This window comes from Ornithorhynchus anatinus, chromosome 11 (assembly GCF_004115215.2).
Source record: "Ornithorhynchus anatinus isolate Pmale09 chromosome 11, mOrnAna1.pri.v4, whole genome shotgun sequence".
Classification (NCBI taxonomy): Eukaryota; Metazoa; Chordata; class Mammalia; order Monotremata; family Ornithorhynchidae; genus Ornithorhynchus; species Ornithorhynchus anatinus.
In genome coordinates, this window is record NC_041738.1 from 8819785 (window position 1) to 8838131 (window position 18347).

Sequence of the window (18347 nt, forward strand, 5' to 3'; positions counted from 1 at the left end):
TGATCCGAGCATGTCTTCTATCCCTCCTTGACTACTGCTTCAGCCTCCTTGTTGACTTCCCTGCCTCCTTTCTCTCCCCACACCAGTCCATCCTTCACTCTGCTGCCTGGATCATTCTACTAAAAAAATTCAGTTCTCCCCATGCCTCCAGAACCTCCAGTGGTTGCCCATCCACCGCTGCATCAAAGACAAGCTCCTTAGCATAGACTTTAAATCATTCACTCAGCTCCCCACTTCCTTTCTCACCTCTCTAATTTCTTGCTACATCCCAGTTTGTATGCTTCTTTCCTCTTGGGCCGACTTACTCACTGTACCTTAATCTCATCTATCTCACTTGCCCATGTCCTCCCTCTGGCCCGGAATTTCTTCCCCCTATTAAAACACCAGACCATCACTCTCCCCAGCCTTCAAAGCCTTATTAAAATCACACCTCCTCCAAGAGGCCTTCTAAGTTATATTTTCCCCTATTCCTTCACCCTTCCATGTCACCAATGACATTGTATAGATACAACCTACCTTCAGCCCCACAGTACATATCTGTAATTTGTATGGTTTATTGCCTGTCTCCCCACTTCTAGACTGTAAGTTCCTTGTGGGCAGGGGTCGTGTCTACCAACTCTATTGTACATAGTCTCCCAAGTGTTTAGTACGGTGGTCTGCACCCAATAGGCCCTTAATCAACACCTGAGCTTAGAAGTGTGTTTGACACATAATGAGAGCTTAACGAATACCCTAATAATAAGGGAAGCCTCCATTAAGAGACCTTCACAATAGCCCAAATCTAAATGGTAGGTCAGAGCCCCCAACACGATATTTTCCACTTCTGAACATCCATTCTGTCATCCCAGTAGAAGTAGTCACATAGTCTTCTCTTGACACGAGCCTCGGCCCAACTATCTTTCATCATCCAGGGGCAAGGCTTGGGGCAGAAGTATCCTCTTGGTGTCATCTTGTCCACTCCCCGGTCCCTATTGACTTGTCCCCGGTCCTTATGGCTTTCCCCTACTGGGAAATTCTCCTCTAACACTTGCTGAACTTCTTCCTACTGTAGCTTTAGCACAACATCTCAGGAGCAGCGTTGCCTAGTGGATAGAGCACAGGTCTGGGAATCAGAAGGACCTGACCTGGATTCTCACTCCGGCTCCGCACTTACCTGCTTGGGCAAGTCATTTAACTTCTCTGTGCCTCAGTTACCTCAGCTGTAAGATGGGTATTAATACTCTAAGCCACTTGTGGGACACGTAGCCACATGTGGGACATGTGTCCAACCTGATTAACTTGTATCTACGCCAGTGCTTAGTACAGTGCCTGGCGATAGTAAGTCCAGTGTTCAGTGCTTAGCACATAGTAAGCGATTAACAAATACCATCATTATTATTAACAGATACCATTAAAAAAAAAAAGAGTCCCAGATGGATGTTTATTCTGAATTTCCTTTAGTGATTGTCCCCAGCATGTTCCCCCACCATCCATATCCTCCCTAGGCATACTTTTGACATCAGACCCGGCTCAGCCCGTCTGCCCCATGTTGTCTTTTATGACCCTCTGGGATCTAGGCTCTGGGCCCCACGGGCTGGCTGGTCCCGGGCAATAAACTCTTGGAGGGATAGCCCTCATCTCCTGGCCTCCAGTCAGCCAACAGGATGACCTCTCGGGTGCAGAAAGATCAAATCTCTCTGACACTCCCAAATCCTCCTGGTCCCAATCCGGGCAGTTGCCTGGTTCCAGAAGTCAAGGACTCTCCTGGGACCAAGGTACCAGCATGCACGCACCCACCCACACACACACACACACGCACACACACACACACACAAATACATACACACACGCACCCCTTGCCACCTCCCCACAGCCGCAGACAGCCACACAACCACACAACCTCCACACATAGCCACACAATCCCTCAACACAGCTACGTAGTTCCCCATCCAGCTTCTCAGTTACGCAGTCCACCATACAGCCACACAACCGCTCCGCACAGCCACATAGTTCCCCACACAGCCACTCAAATCTCTACACCCGCCCCGACACAGCCACACAAACCTCCGTACACAGCGACACAAACCCCACACAGAGTCACACAGTCTCCCAACTCCATAGTTCCCCACACAACCACACAGCCCACCACAAAGCCACAGAACCCCTCCATTCTCAGACCCAGCCCCAGACGAAGCTTCTCACAGCCTTACAACCAGCCGCAAAGCCACCTTACCTCTCACACCGCCACACGACCTCTCACACAGCACACAACCTCTCACACAGTCTCACGACGAAGGCAGGGTCCAGGCGGGGAGCCCCCGGGGGTCTGGCCCTGCCCAGCCTCTCCCTCCTCACACTGCCCAGATGGCTGCCGCAGGGCTGTGGAGGCTCCCCGCCTCCCCTGACATCTGCTGTCTGCCGCCGAAGGAAGACCACCTCGGGGCTGGGGGTCCCTGAGCTGAGACCTGCCCAGTGTGGGGAGGGAGGGGCTGGGGGGCCGGGTCCCCCCAATCTCACAGCTGCTCTGCCTACCCCGCCCCCAGGCAGAGTGGGGGCCATTCCCCCACTGGCCAACTCACACCCGCCTCTCAGGGTCTCTCTACATCCGAGTGGGATGGGCTCCCCTCCCTGGTGGCCCGTTGGGGAGAGAGGTCCCCCTCCCCTTCGCCCCCTTCCCTCCTGGGACTCAGGCATCTCCGTTGAGAGAGAGGGAAACAGCCGATCTGTGACTGGCACCCGAAGTCCCGCTCAGTTTGGATCCTCGGAAGCAGAAAAGCCTTGGCAGGGCAGATGCCCTCCAATGCCGGGCCCGAGCTGCCTGCTCTGTTTGTTTGGCCTCTGGAACCCCTGCATCGACCTTACATTCCCTTGCTTAGCAGACTTTCCAGTAGCATCTGGGTGCACCTTAAGTGCCTCGTGTCAACCACTGTACTAGACCCTGAGGTGATTAGAAGATAATCAGATCGGACACAGCCCCAGCCCCTCGCAAAGCTAAGCAGTAGGGCGGGTGGATAGCTTATCTTCCAATCCCTAGATGAGGAAACTGAGTCACAGAGTGGTAAGTGACTTGCCCGAGGTCACGTGGCTGGCCGGGGCAGATCTGGGATGAGAACTTGGATGTAATAATAATAATGATGATGATAACAATAATTGTGGTATCTTTTAAGCGCTTACCGTGTGCCAGGTACTGTTCTAAGCGCTGAGGTAGGTATAAGAGAACGGGGTTAGACACGGTCCCTATCCCATTGAGGGCTCACAGTCTTCATCCCTGTACTACAAATGAGGGCACTGAGGCACAGAGAAGTGAAGTGACTCTCCCAAGGTCACACAGCAGACGAGTGGCGGAGCCAGGATTAGAACCCAGGTCCTTCTGACTCTCAAGTCTGTGCTCTATCCGCTAGGAAACGCTGCTTGGATCTCCTGGCCTTTCTGGGCTCTTTCCACTGGGCCATGCTGCCTCCAATCCGTGAACCTCACTGACCTCTCCCTCAGCGGCTCCTCGCTGACCCGCCCATCTAACTGAAGCCAGAGACGGCTTTTACTTTCGGAGAGCCCGTCCCAAAATGTCCCCAAGCAGAAGGCGAGGATACTGACCAGGCGGGGATGTCCGGAGGGGGCCGGGGAGAGGCCAGAGCTTTTGAGCAACTCTGCGGAGCAGGTGACTCCAACCACCACCCTGTGGCCCCCATTGCTGGCAGATAAAATCCACCCCAATCCTGATCTGGCTATCTCCGTAATAATAACAATAATGAGAAAGATATTCGTTAAGCGCTTACAATATGCTGAACACTGGGATAGAGCACTGTGTCCGACCTGATTAACTGCAGGAGTTAGAACAGTAGGACTTGACTTAACAAGTACCGTTATTATTATTATTGTTGTTGTTGTTGTTATCAAATCCGACAGTCCCTGACCCACACGGGACTCACAGGGGAGAGAGCACAGCACCTTATCCCCGTCTTACAGAAGAGGAAACTAAGGCACAGGGTAGCTAAGAGACTTGCCCAAGGTTTCACAGAAAACAGAGCCGGAACTAGAACCCAAGTCCCTTGATCCCCAGAATCCTGAGCGGTGTCCACTTAGCCACATTGCCTCCACTATCCTCACATCCCCACTGGAAGATCTGGGTTCCTCCAGACCATGCTCCACAGCAGGCCAGGGTCAGACTTAAGATGGATCCCAATGAGAAGAGGTTTTTGGAAAGGGAAAAGCCACAGGCGAATTTAGGACCCATTAACAGGAAGTTAAAGCCTCTGCCTATACCAAGACATTCTTGATAGGGCCTGCAGCTCAGGGTAATTGGGCTGATTGAAAACGGTTTTTGGTTCTTTGGGTTTTTTTCATGGTATTTGTTAAGCGCTTACTATCTGCCAGACGTGTTCTAAGCACTGGGGTACATCCAAGGTAATCAGGTTGGACGGAGTCCACGTCTCACATGGGGCTCACAGTCTTAATCCCCATTATACAAATGAGGGAAGTGAGGCCCAGAGAATTGATGTGATTTGCTCAAGGTCACACAGCGGGCAAGTGGCAGAGTTGGGACTAGTACCTAGGTCCTTCTGACTCCCAGGCCTGGGCTCTATTCATTAGGCCACGCTGCTTCTCCAGTTGATTATGAATGATATGTGTGGGCTATGTCCCAACTGATGATTTGTACCTAGGCCAGTGCTTAGTACGGTGCTTTGCACCTAGCAAGCATGTAAGCAGAGTGGCTTAGTGGATAGAGCACAGTCCTGGAAGTCAGAAGAACCTGGCTTCTAATCCCGGCTCCACTATATATCTGCTTTTTGACCTTGGGCAAGCGACGTAACTCCTCTGGGCCTCAATTACCTCATCTGTAAAATGGGGAATAAAAGTGTGAGCCCCATATGGGACAGGAACTGTGTCCAAACTGATTTAACTTGTATTTACCCCCGTGCTTAGAACTGTGCTTGGCACATAGTAAGTGCTTAACAAGTACCGTAGTTATTACTGTTATTATTATCCTTTCATTATTGTCGTCGTCGTTATTCTTCTAGCTGGGGTCCCGGGGGAGTTACTTTAGGGGATGGAATGTGTTCTGCGTGAAGCTGGGGGGTTGGGTTTTCTGGGAGCCGGGCCCAGCTCTGATCCCCTGCCATGCCCATGTTTAGTTTTTGTACAGGCCAACAAGTTGCAGCAGCACATCTTTGCGGTCCACGGTCAGGAGGACAAGATCTACGACTGCTCCCAGTGTCCCCAGAAGTTCTTCTTTCAGACAGAGCTCCAGGTACATGCCCACTTCCCCTCGGTCTTTCGGTGAGGCTCTGTCCCGGGAGCGTCCGGGTCCTGGATCCTGGGGCAGACGCGTCGTCCCTGCTGACTGTCCCCGAGTGTCCGGCGACACCCCTCTGAAGGCGTCATCCCGACCGGCTGCCCTCATAAGAGAGACGAAGAAGAGGGAGCTGGGGGTCGGGCTCTTTCTCCCACCCCTCGTGGGGCTCTCTTTAGCCCAACGATGGAGGGAAGTGTCCCCAGCCAGCAGAAACGGAGGTTTGCCTCAGTCAAGAATTACAATGCCAGAGTGCATGTGTGCGTTTGTGTTGGTGGGCGTGACTCTGTGGGTGTGATGAGTTGGACGCACCTATGTGCGTGTGGAGTGTCAGGGAGGGGAGGGGGCTTTGTGTGTGTGTGATGAGCCAGACGGACTTAGTCCGGCTCAAGCACAGATCACCACCAGGAAACCTTGAAGACAACTTCCCGACACTTACCCCTGTGAGCTCATGGCCAGTGTTGACTCCACTCTTCCCACCATCCAGTGTGTTGTGGAGCAGTCCGGTACAGAGCGGATGGAGATCTACCTCACCGCGGTCACGTCAACCTCGACGTCCCTAGCGACTGACCGTAGCAACCATCAGAATTGGCCCATCGCCTCCGATAGTTTTGAGCTAAGTCAGGGCGGGTGAAGAATGGCGTCAGTCCCGTCCCCACAACCCCCCGAGGTTTTCTTTTGCCGAGTGCCCTCATGCCACCCAGAGAACGACTATACTGGGACAAGGGACCGTGTCCAACCCGATTCGCTTGTATCAATCCCAGAACTTAGTACAGTGGCTGGCACACAGTAAGCGCTTAACAAATACCATGACTATTATTATTATTCATCATCATCCACCTGTTTAGTTGGCTAACCGAAATACTACTGATGTCCCCTGGCAAATGGTAGCTTTTTATAGAACAATGCCTCACGCCTCATTTAAATCTATTAGCTTTATAAACTATGATTTACTTAAACTTCAGAGGGTTTCTGTTTGACTCGCTCAATTCCCGAGCTGGCTCCTCTCGTATGATACAGTCGTGGAGGACGGATGCTTGATCTTTTCACCGTGTCTATTTTTTAATGGTATTTGTTAAGCGCTTTCTATGTATGAGGCGCTGTACTAAGTGCTGAGGTAGGTGTAAGCTAATCGGGTTGGACGTAGTCCATTATCCCACATGGGGCTCACGGTCTTAATCCCCATTTTGCAGGTGAGGAAACTGAGGTGCAGAGAAGTAAAGTGATTTGCCCAAAGTCACCCAGCAGACAAGTGGCAGAGCTGGGATTAAAACCCAGTCCTTCTGTCTCCCAGACCCGTGATCTACCCATTACGCTATGCTGCTTCTCCTACATATTCTTACAATTCAGCTGATTCTTCCAGTCCTCCTCCCACACCGTACCTTCCATGAGGGAGCAGGAAGGTACATCCCTCCCTCGTTCTCTCCGGCTTATCCATGTTCCAGTACAAAAGTTTTCTCTCTACCTCGCGAGCCTAGTATTTTCCAGGAAACTCATTCAGGGAGCAGCAGTGCCCCCCACCCCCCTCCTTTTAGGCAGTTGCCAGGACAATTAATATGATGTGCCAGTTTCCTGGGTCACCGCATTAACCTTTTAAATCAGATACTCAAATACTGAGAACCTTGTTAAATTATAGCCTTAACGAGCAACTATTTTCTGCAATTAATGATTTTAATTACACAGCATTTAGATTTGGGAGTGTGGTGCCTAGCAAAATCCAGGCAAATAACAGCTTTCATTAAATAACTTAAATTGTAATTTTCCGAGGTGGTGTTTTATTTTATTTTATTTTTTTTTCCTTTTGCAAGGAAGGATTTGTCGGCATTTTAGTTTGCAGAGTAATTATGAACAGAATAATTATGCGAGAATTTTCCACTGGGGTGGAAGGGAACATCTTACGTTAGACCGCTTAGTAAATGGGTAGTCCTGTCTGTTGGGGAAATGGTTGAGTAGCCAAATTTATTGGGCGCTTTTCGTGTGCAGAGCACTGTACTAAGAGCTGTGAGAGAATATACGGGTGAGAATTAGACACCGTTCCTGTTCTCGTCTCTCGGAGCACTTAGGTCTGCCCCGATCCCCACCCTCTGTATGGAGTCACATCCTCTGCCGCAGCTGATGGATGGGAAGCCTGAGGTTTGCACGGAATGGGAGTGGGAGAGGAGGGAGGGGATCGAAGCTTGCCAAAGAACACATTAGAGATTGCCTTTTGTAGAGATTTGTATTGTATTTTCCCAAGCGATTAATACGGTGCTCTGCACATGGTAAGCGCTCAATAAATACCACCGATTGATCGATTGATTGTCATCTCCTGAGGAGCCAGGATCCATAGTTTGTTTTCTTAAGTCCCGGGGGAACACAGAACGTGCCAGGAGTTGTTGCACATGTTAAAAGCCTGGGATGAAATCTTGGAGAGGGCTGGGGAAACCCCATCTGTTTTTAAGCTCGCCTCTAGACTGTAAGTTCACCTCTAGACTGTAAACTCCTCTCTAGACTATAAATTCATTGTGGTTAGGGAACACGTCTACCACCTCTGTTGTATCGTTCTCTCCCAAGTGTTTAGTACGGTGCTCTGCAAAGAGTAAGGGCTCAATAAATACGATTTATTGATTGATTGATTGGGCGAAGGAAGGGATCCAGCTTTTTCAGAGTGGGGATTGGGCTTTGTCCCAGTCTTTCCGCCTCTCCCAGTCTTCTCGAGGGGAGAGGGGGTGCATGACCACAACAACCGATTGATTTTTCCTCCCTCCCCGTCGCCAGCCGAGGCTGCCGGGCTGAAATCGCCCGGCATTCAGAGGGGACGGAGACCCCGGTGTCTGGGTGCCGAGTGGGGAGTCAGTTCACATCCCCGGACCGGAAATCCTCCGAGGCTGGGACTGACGAGGGGCTTCTGGGAAGGGTTCGGGAAAGCTCTCAGGGGTGCGTGCTCTCGCTCAAAGGAGCCAGCCCCGAACCAATGGAGCACTTGTATTTAGCGGATTAATTCATGCTGTTTGCTTGTGTGCGGCTAATCATCCTGTTTCCTGCTAAATGATTACAATTGATTAAAAGCAGAGCTGGGGATAGAACAAGCAACCCAGAAACCGTTCAGATGGGGAGAGAGCACGGTACCTGCCAGCTCCCTGGGAGCACAGGTGTTCTAGTGGCCACCACGGAGAAAAGGATTTCTCCTCTGCTCAGGCGGGAGGCGAAGCCACAGCAGCAGCAGCAAGGCCGGACCTTGGCTGGACGGGACGTCCGGTGCCTTGGAAAAGAGCGCCTTGAGGGGACGGGGTCTATTTTCCTGCTGCCTTGTCTGGTGTGTGTTACTCTAGAGAGGAAGTCCTGAGGAGAGGTGGCCGGGGGGAGGGGAGGGATATGGACAAAAAGCCAGAACATTGTTGTGTTTTAGCCTACGACGATTGCATGACTGTCCTCAAATCTAGAGAAGGTTTTGTTTGGATAGTGGGAATTGGTTCTTCTCCATTGCCTCTCAGGAGAGAGCAGAAGACGGTGGGAGGAATTGTAGACTGCAAGATGTAGACTGTAAGCTCACTGTGGGCAGGGAATGTATCTGTTTGCTGTTACATGTCCTCTCCCAAGAGTTTAGTAGAGTGCTATGCATACAGCAAGCACTCGATAAATACAAATGAATGAATTAATTCTGGTTAGACTTCAGGAAGAATACCACTGCCGGGATGTCCGAGAAGGCATGTTGGGACAATTCCATCCTGAAGATCTTTCAGAACCAGACATAGGATCATCCGGTGTGGCTAGGGGAGAGCCGGTCCTGATCGGAGGCAGGGAGGTGGACCAACTGAACGCAGGACGGTCCTGGGTGCTCCGGTTATTCTCTCTCCGGTGTCGGGCCTGCCCCGGTCACCTTCACAGGAGCCAGGGCAGTATGACTATCCTACCACGCTTGCTCCCTCTCTGGACTGAATCCTGTAACTTCGTTGGTGCCCACCCCACCCAGAGCTCTGTGTAGAGTGGGGGCATACCCGGGGGGAAAATCTATTGGCAGAATTGGTGTTTCCCATCCTTCAACACCCCCCAACTCTGAGTGCAAAAACAAAACACTGGGGAAGGTGAGCAGATACAGAAACGGAGTGCCTTTCTGTAAGGAGGAGAGAGCCAAGATGGTCCTGGGTGAGGAGGTAGATGCCACTGCTTCAGCTGGACCAAGGGGGCTGGGCATTAAACTCTGACCCCTCCCTGGTCGGGCTCATTTTCCCTTACAGACGGCTCTCCAACACCCCTCTCCCTCCTGCCACTCTCCCAAATCCCACGTATTGTGCTGCCTGAAGCTCTGAAGAACTTCTGGGAAATGCCCACAACTCTTAGCTCTAGTATAGACTCCTTGCTCCTCTTTCACCCCATGCCACAGAAGTTTCATGGAGATCTATTAAGTGTGAATTAAACACTAAAGTGAGTGGTTTGGCTCATTGTACGACTACTAAATGAAGGTTCTTGTTCCAAAGGAGTTCTTTGAAAAGAGGCTTACTCTTTATATTTCTAACTGATTCGTCATTGTAGTGAAAGATGGAGCAGGAAAAGAGCTCAGAGTCATCTGATCCAGGCCCCATCCTTAGACGAGTGAATAGCGAACCCATCCTCGTAACCATAAGCACTTCCTCTAGACCGTAAAGCCCCTTGTGGGTAGGGAACATATCTACCAACTCTGCTGCATTGTACTCTCTCAAGCGCTTAGAACAGTGCTGGGCACACAGTAATTGCTCAATAATGGAATGAATGATCAAATAGGATTGATTGATTGACCCAGGGCACTACGTGGAAGATTGTCTTTGCAATTTTGAACAGTTGCCACGGATCATCATCATCAAAGGTATTTATTGATCGTTTACTGTGTGCAAAGCACTGTACTGAGTTCTTGGGAGAGTAGGACAGACTTGGTAGATAAGTTCCCTGCCCTCGACAAGCTTCTAGTCTGGAGATGAGTGCTGTGCGCACAGTAAGCACTCAATAAATGTGATTGAATGAAAACCTCCTTAGTGGCCTGTTCAGCGGTTTCATCACCCTGACAGTCAAAAAATCCTACCTTGTGTCTAACTGAACTCTCTCCAGCTGCAATTTACACCTATTTTTATTCTTTGATCCCTCTGTAGTAGTAATAGTATTTATTGAACATTTTCCGAGTGCAGAGAACAATGCTAGGCACTGGGAAAAAAATACCCCAGTGGGAATCAGACAAGATTCCTGACTCTCGGTGGGCTTGTGAAAAAAGACTGTTCCGCTTCTCCTAAAACCCCGGCTTCTCGAAGACAGTAACTAAATCTCCCCTTAGCCTTCTGTTCTCCTTCCGCCTTACTTGAAAGGACCTGCTTTCCACTGCTTTGTCCAATTTATTGTTCTTCTCTGGAGGCTCTGGAAACTCTCCCAGTCTCTTGTGAGATGTAGCGATCAAAACAGAGATTAGTTGTTTCACAAAGTAAGAAGCAGCATGAGAAGTAGCATGGCCGAGTGGATAGATCATGGTCCTGGGAGTCAGAAAACCTGGGTTCCAGTATTAGCTCTGTCACTTATCTGCTGTGTGATGTTGGACAAGTCCTCTGTGTCTCAGTTACCTCATCTATAAAATGGGCACCACGGGAGCACCATGTGGGATATAGACTGCGTGTCACCTGATTAGTTTATATCTACTCAGGTGCTTCATACAGTGTCTGGCACACAATAAGCACTTAACAGACACCATTAAAAAAACAAGTCTCTGTCCAGAATGGAGCCTGGGGGAAGATGGTCTCCTGCCTCTTGCTTATGGAATCCGGGCGTCACGACACTGGTACCACCCTGAGGGTCCATTCAGCTTGGGATCCACTGGGACCTCAGCTCATTTTTGGCATTGATTTTTCCTAGTCATCATTTTCCCTTCCTTATAAGGGGTTGTCTATTGGACTCCGAGTGTACAACTGTGCTCCTGTCCCGAGTAAACGTCATTCTATTCTTTGAATGTAAACACATTTCCAGTTTATCCAAGTGACTTGGAATTTTAGTCTTGCTCTGTTGGTGTTTGCAATCCTGGCCAATTTAGGTTAGTAGCGAGGGGGACTAGGGTGTGCTGCCATTGTTCCTTGCTTGGTAGAGAGGCAGTGTGGCCTAGTGGAAGGAGCACAGATCTGGAAGTCTAGAGACCTGAACTGTGTGACTTTGGGCAAGTCATTTAACCTGTTGCTGGTGCCTCAATTCCCTCATCTGTAAATTGGGGCTAAAATTACCTGTTCTCTCACGCTCTTAGGCTGTGAGCCCTATGAGGGACAGAGGCGATGTCCCATCTTATTTCCTTGTATTTGCTCCAGCTCTAGGCACGTATTAAGCAATAATAAATGCCATTTCAGAGGTAAAACAAGGCTCTCCTGTTTGATCAAAATCAGCCCTCCCTCCAAGCTCCCTTGACTTCTGTCCTCTGCTCAGAGCTGGGACTGGATTAGAACCCTATTGCATAGACTGTTCAGAACTTAGTGTGGAGTTTAAGCCTCAGGGGCCAGTAGATTCTAACATCAAAATTCACACTCAAGCTGCAGTCTGCAGGATAATTGAGCCAGGAATGACTTGTCTCTTAGCATAGTTGGCTTCTAGACGGTCCAGCCAGGAATCGCCACAGTGACCCTGACCCCCAAAGAATGGCTGGATGCTAGAGATCCTCAAATTGTCTTTTTCTTTTTTATGTCATTTCTAAAGTGCTTTCTCTCTGCCAGGCACTGTACTAAACATTGGGGTAGGCACCAGCTAATCAGGTTGGACACAGTCCCTGTCGCACATGAGGGTCATCGTCTTAATCCCCATTTTTTAGACGAGGCCCAGAGAAATTAAATGACTTGCCCAAGGTTACACAGCAGACAAGTGGCAAAGCCGAGATTGGAACCCAGATTCTTCTGACTCCCAGGCCGGTGCTCTGTCCACTAGGCCCTGCTCTGGCTTCCAACTAGGGAAAGTTTTTTGATATGCTCAGTAATAATGTTGTTGCAGTATTTTGTTAAGCACTTACTATGTGTGGAGGACTGTACTAAACACTGGCACTGATACAAGACAGTCAGCTCAGACACTGTCCCAGGCCCGTATGGGGAGGAGAGGGAGGACAGGTACTTAATCCCCATTTACGAATGAGGAAATTACGGTACAGAGAAGTTGTAACTTGCCCAAGGTCACACAGCAGGCATATGGTGAAGCCAGGATTGGAACTCAGGTCTCCTGACTCCCAGTCCCAAGCTCTTTTCACTCGGCCAAGTTGCTCTGAGCCCTTCTTTCTTCACCAGCTCCGATAGAACAAATAGATTAGAAGGGAAATCCAGCTCACTGCCTTCTCATTGCCGGGTTCCAGTCAAACACAGCCAGATAATTATAACTAATAATAATTAAAAATTAAAAGTGCTGTAGGCACATACTTAGCATTTTACTCTTTGGCTGAGCTCTCTTTAAGTATTAGGTTTTTTTTCCTTTCCCTTTCTCTTCTAAAGAAAGTTCAGTTCACCTTGCGGCTGAAATGTGAAAGGAGATTTTGGTCATCGTGGTGGAATTCCAGCGAGTCTGTAGGTCATGGGTTTTAGCCAAATTAGATCTTACTTTGGTGGAGGGTGGAGAGGGTAAAGGCAGAGGGAGAACAGTACATTCTAGTGGATAGATCATGAGCCTGGGAGCCAGAAGAAGCTGGGTTCTACTTCTGGCTCTACCACTTGTCTGCTGGGTGACCTTGGGCAGATCACTTCACTTCTCTGGGCCTCAGTCACCTCATCTGCAAAATAGGGATTAAGACAGAGAGCGCTACGTGGCACAGGGACTGTGTCCGACCTCATTAGCTTGTATCTACCCCAGTAATTAGTAGTGTACCTGGCACATAGTAATCGCTTAATACCATTAAAAAAAACCCTCAAAAAACAGTGTGGCCTGGGCTAAGTCCAGGAGTCCCGACTCTGTTTTCGTAGACAGCTTCCCCAGCATTAGGGATTTGGGTTGCTTTCTCCTTGGGTGGTTGGGGCAACTTTCTCCAACTTGAGGGAGACACTGCACTGGGGCCAGGGGGCAAGGGTCAGCCCTAGAGTCCCGAGCGACTGACCCCTCCTTGCGTGGACTGGACTGTTCCTTGACTTCTCAGGTGACTTGTGGGTACAAAGCAGACAGCAGAGTGTCATGATAGCCACACCTGCCACCTCCTCCACATTTTTTTGGAGCAGAGAGGGTATTTGTTAGACATTTACTATTGCCAGACACTGTACTAAGCACTGGGGTAAATACAAGCTAATCGTATTGGACACAGTCTCTCTCCCACATAGGACTCACAGTCTTCAGATGAGGAAGCTGAGGTAAAGAGAAGTGAAGTGACTTGCACAAGGTCACACAGCAGACAAGTGGCGGAGCCGGGAATAGAATCCAAGTCCGTCTGACTCCCAGGCGTATGCTTATATACCAAGCCTGCTGATCGCCCACTTCCTCTAAGACACACCCACAAGCCCAGATCAACAGAATGCTGTTACCATCTTCTCTTTGCCGAACAGTTCAGATATGCATCTTCCGGAGAGGCAGGAGGCTGTCTGAAATGACCCCTGAGAACCCAGCCAGCCTATTAGTTGAGCAGAAAGCGCTCTGGTGAATAGGAGCCGTCCCCTCTCATGCACGAGCAGGAATGCGAGGTGAGGTGGCTGTGGGTTTGTGCAGCCGACGTAAGGTCGGTAACCTCCGGGAGGAAGATGGACATACGACGCCGGGACGGCTGTTCGTTGACCTGCCCAGTCAACCAGGCATCCGGCATAGCTTCCCAAAGACCGGTTTGGGACCTCATTGGTACCAGAGAGAGAGAGAGGGAGAGAGAGAGAGAGGAGGGATGACCCAAAGAGAAGCAAGGCAAAGCCTGAGCCACGAATGCCCTTAAATGCCCCCGAATGCCACCGCATGGCCAACCCAGCTGGCCGGAGGTGGGTGCTGCTGAGGAGACGGAGCTTGGATCGAGTCTACGCCCTGGCCGGCCCAGCCCATTGTCGACTGTCACTCGTACCCCAGGGCAAGGGCCCAACCAACTTTTAGAGCGGGCAGCACGCCATGCCAACAGATGGGCCGGAGCGGAGGCAGCCAAGACACAATGCCTGTGGATCATTTGTGTTTACTGAAAGCACAGTTCCAAGCCCGCCACCTCCAAATGGCAGTCTGTCCTAAACTAGCATGCCGCTCGTTTGGTGAGAGTGGCCAGGGTACCCAGACCCAAGTCCTTTGAAGGGACCGGGGGGGGCATGGGGCGGGGAGGAAAGAGAGGAATCACACACACACACACACACACACACACACACACACACACACACACACACACTCTCCCAGCCCCCACCCTTCTTTGCCCAGTAGAGCCATCACTAAGATAAAGATAAAGGCATAAGGTAAAATGGGGTATCTTCCCCAGATCCCATGCAGTAGGGGTCCCTGTGCTCCCCACACTCAAGTAAAAGTACTTATGTAATTTATTTACTTATATATATTAATGGCTGTCTCCCTCTCTAGACTGTAAGCTCATGTGGGCAGGGGATATGTCTGTTGATTATAATAATAATAATGATGGTATTTGTTAAGCGCTTACTATTTGCAAAGCACTGTTCTAAGCGGTGGGGGGCAGATACAAGGTGATCAGGTTGCCCCACATGGGGCTTACAGTCTTAATCCCCATTTTATTGATGAGGGAACTGAGGCACAGAGAAGTGAAGTGATTTGCGCAAAGTAACCCAGCTGACAAGTGGTGGAGCCGCGATTAGAACACAAGACCTCTGACTCCCAAACCCGCGCTCTTTCCACTGAGACACGCTGCTTCTCTTGTACTCTCCCAACAGCTTAGTGCAGTGCTTTACACACAATAAGTGCTCAATAAATACGATTGAATGAGTGAATGAAGATAACAGGATTGGCTGGCGCAAGACTAAAAGGTCTTTAGATCCAATAGTTCGTGGCCTTGGTCCCCAGGGGAATGGTTTGAGGCTAGGACTAACTGCAAAGGAAGAGAAAGCATTCCCCTTCCCAGTTCATCCATAGCTTCCCCTGACCAGGTGTCAGAAGATGTGCTCCTCAGGTGGGCAGGGAAAAGCCCACGTGAAGGGTATCTTCAGTGTGGTCTCTCCACCCTTTGTCATTCCTTCAATTCCAGACACCCCGGGACCTGGGCTGGGAGACGCCATTCTTCCTCGATAAGGCTCTTGCGACCCGTGAAAACGATGGCGCCTCTTCGTTGTTCACTGGTCTGCTGGAAGCTCCATTTGCCGGGGGTGGAAGCTTGTTCCTGGCTCCCGCCTTTGAATGAGAAATGGGACATTCACTTCAGTGGAAGAAAGTCCCATTAATATTAAAAATGAGGCACGTTTCACCTCCAGACACCGAGATCCATGCCAGCTCTGCAGGCCCCATGCAGCCAAGGGGTGGATCCAGAGAAGAGAGAAAGGGGCGGTTTTCTCCACTGAAGCCCCGATCACACGTTCTGGCCGGCAAATAACAATTACTAATGACATTTAGGAAGAAATTAACGATGAGAGATGCAAGTTGGCATTTCGGGCGGGCCGGTCAGATGCACCGCATCAGAGCTCACGAGAGACAGCGGGGAGGGAACATGTGGGTGGAAAATTAATTTTGTTATGTCAATATTCGGCACCGACCCTCCCTGGAAGCTCTGACCCGATCGAGGCGTGCGACTCCCCCTCACCCTCTTCAGCCGGTAACCGGGCAATAGCGACGAGGCCATTGAGGAACCAAGCGAGTCCATCAGAAGAGGGCGGAGTCTTGCCCCAGGTTAATTGTGTAGGATCAGAGAATAAATCGATAGCATTTATTGAGCACTTACTGTGTGCAGAGCACTGTACTAAGCACTTAGGAGAGTACGATACGACAGAGTTGGTAGGCACATTCCGTGCCCACAACAGTCTTTCGGTCTAGAGGGGGAGATGGATGCTAATATAAATTAATAAATTAAGGATATGTATCTAAGTGCTGTGGGGCTGAGGGAGGGGTGAATAAAGGGAGCAAAGCCAAGTGCGAGGGCCACTCAGAAGGGAGGGGGAGAAGAGGAGATGAGGTTGTAGTCAGGGAAGCCCTCTCGGAGGAGATGTACTTACAATACACGGTTTTAAAGGTGGAGAGAGTGATCGTCTGTCGGATATGGAGTGGGAGGCCATTCCAGGCCAGAGGTAGGATGTGACAAGAGGATCTGGACATATCCCCCAACTTGGAGGGATTATTTTCAAACCCCAGGAGCCCTAGTTTTTATAAGACATTTGCACCCTCCTTCTCTCTCTCCTTCCTTATCCTCACCTCCAACTGCCATAATAATAGCAATATTTATTTTGTATATAAGTGCTTATTATGTTGCAACCCCTGTATTAAGCACTGGGATAGATACAAGATAATCAGGCCGACAGCCCTGTCCCAGATGGGGGGCTCACAGTGTAAGGAGGATTTAGTATGGTGCTCTGTACCGGTGAGTTCTCAATAAATATTATAGGTTGATATGATTTACTTCTCACTTTACAGATGAGGAAACCAAGGCCCAGAAAAATGGAGTGACTTGCCCAAGGTCACACAGCGGGCAAGCAGTAGAGGGGACATTAGAACCCAGGGCCTTGGATTCCAAAGCCCGTGCTCTTTCCCCTATGCCATTTTGCTTCTGAGGCTTTCATCCAGAAAGAAAAGAGAGCCATCTAGGCTGCCAGCTCCTTCAAGGCCGAAATTAGGTCTACTAACTCAAATATAGTCTCCAGCCGCTTAGTACAGCGCTAATGCTATAATACTATTAGGCTGTGAGCCAAATGTGAGACATGGATTGCATCTGACCTGATTGACCTGTATCTATTCTAGCGCTTAGCACAGTGCCAGCACATAATAAGTGCTTAACAAACACCGTAATCGTCATCATAATATTATTTAATCGATTGAAAGTTACTGCAGCAAATGCAGGTGGTCCCCTTGGCCTCTACCTATAGCAAGCAGTAGAGTGGAAAAGTAAACTAGACCACACTGAGAAGCAACATGGCCTCTTGCTAAGAGAAAGGGCCTGGGAGTCAGAAGGACCTGGGTTCTAATCCTGATACACCACTTGTCTGCTGTGTGACCTTGTGCAAGTTACTTAACTACTCTGTGCCTCAACTACCTCATCTGTAAGATTGGGATTAAGACTGTGAGCCCTAAATGGGATGTGGACTGTGTCCCACATGATTACCTTGCACCTACCCCAGCTCTTAGTACAGTGCCTGGCACAAAGTAAGGGTTTAACAAATACCATAAAAAGAACAAAAAAATTAAGGTGCTGGTCTACCCCTCTTAGCACTGTTAATTCGTTCCACAAAATGCAAACTCCCAACAAAGTACAGTGTCCCATAGGAAATCATGTAAAGTGCATTAAGAATGTATTCCCAATGTCCAAAAAACTGACCGAACATTATGAAATATGAAAAGCTATGATAGGAAAAGACACAATCGATCATCCAATCACATTTAGTGAGCGCTGTGTACAGAACACTGTACTAAGCGCTTGGAGGAGTACAATATAAGAGTGGGTGGATATGTTCCCTGGCCAGAATGAGCTTACAGTCTAGGAGGGGGAGTTACATAATTGATCAATATTATTAATTGAGCACATGTTCCATTCTCAGTACTAGGGAGAGTACAAGAGAGTTAGTAGACAAGATCCTTGCACTCCAAGGTTTCACAGTCTAGTGGAATCAAATAGCAATGCAAATATAAAGCAATAATGAAAGACAGATTGATTTGGTTTTCATATGTACATACAGAATATGATTTTCCAAATGTAATTTTTCACATTTTTCTCATTAAAAAGGTACCTTGTACTAATAATGCTTATGTCATATATGTTAAACAGAACCCATTATTTCACCTTAAATGGAATTTGGCTTTAATTACTCAATCCAGTCAGTCAAAATTCTTCAAAGGGAGGGTCAGGGAAATACTTATGAGGTAAATGTCTCAGTTGGAGTGAGATAGCTTGGAAAGAAAATGGGACTAGGCGTCAAGAAACCTGGTTTCAAATCCCAGCTATGATTTTGGTCTACTGTGTGATGGTGCACAAGTCACTCAAGCTCTCTGGATTTCACTTTCTTCATTTGTGAAATGG

At 49.2% G+C, this 18347-nt stretch overlaps 1 protein-coding gene across 5 annotated transcripts in view; it reads left to right on the plus strand.

Annotated features, from left to right (window-relative positions):
- Positions 1-18347, plus strand: part of ZNF423 (zinc finger protein 423) — a 351343-nt gene that overhangs the window by 316257 nt on the left and 16739 nt on the right. For all 5 annotated transcript variants that reach the window (XR_005660542.1, XM_029075685.1, XM_029075686.1 and 2 more), the window contains one exon: positions 5112-5227. Coding sequence is in view for 4 of the 5 variants with exons in the window: in XM_029075685.1 (XP_028931518.1) it covers positions 5112-5227 (116 nt within the window). In the remaining variant the exon portion in view is untranslated. The remainder of the gene's footprint in view (positions 1-5111; positions 5228-18347) is intronic.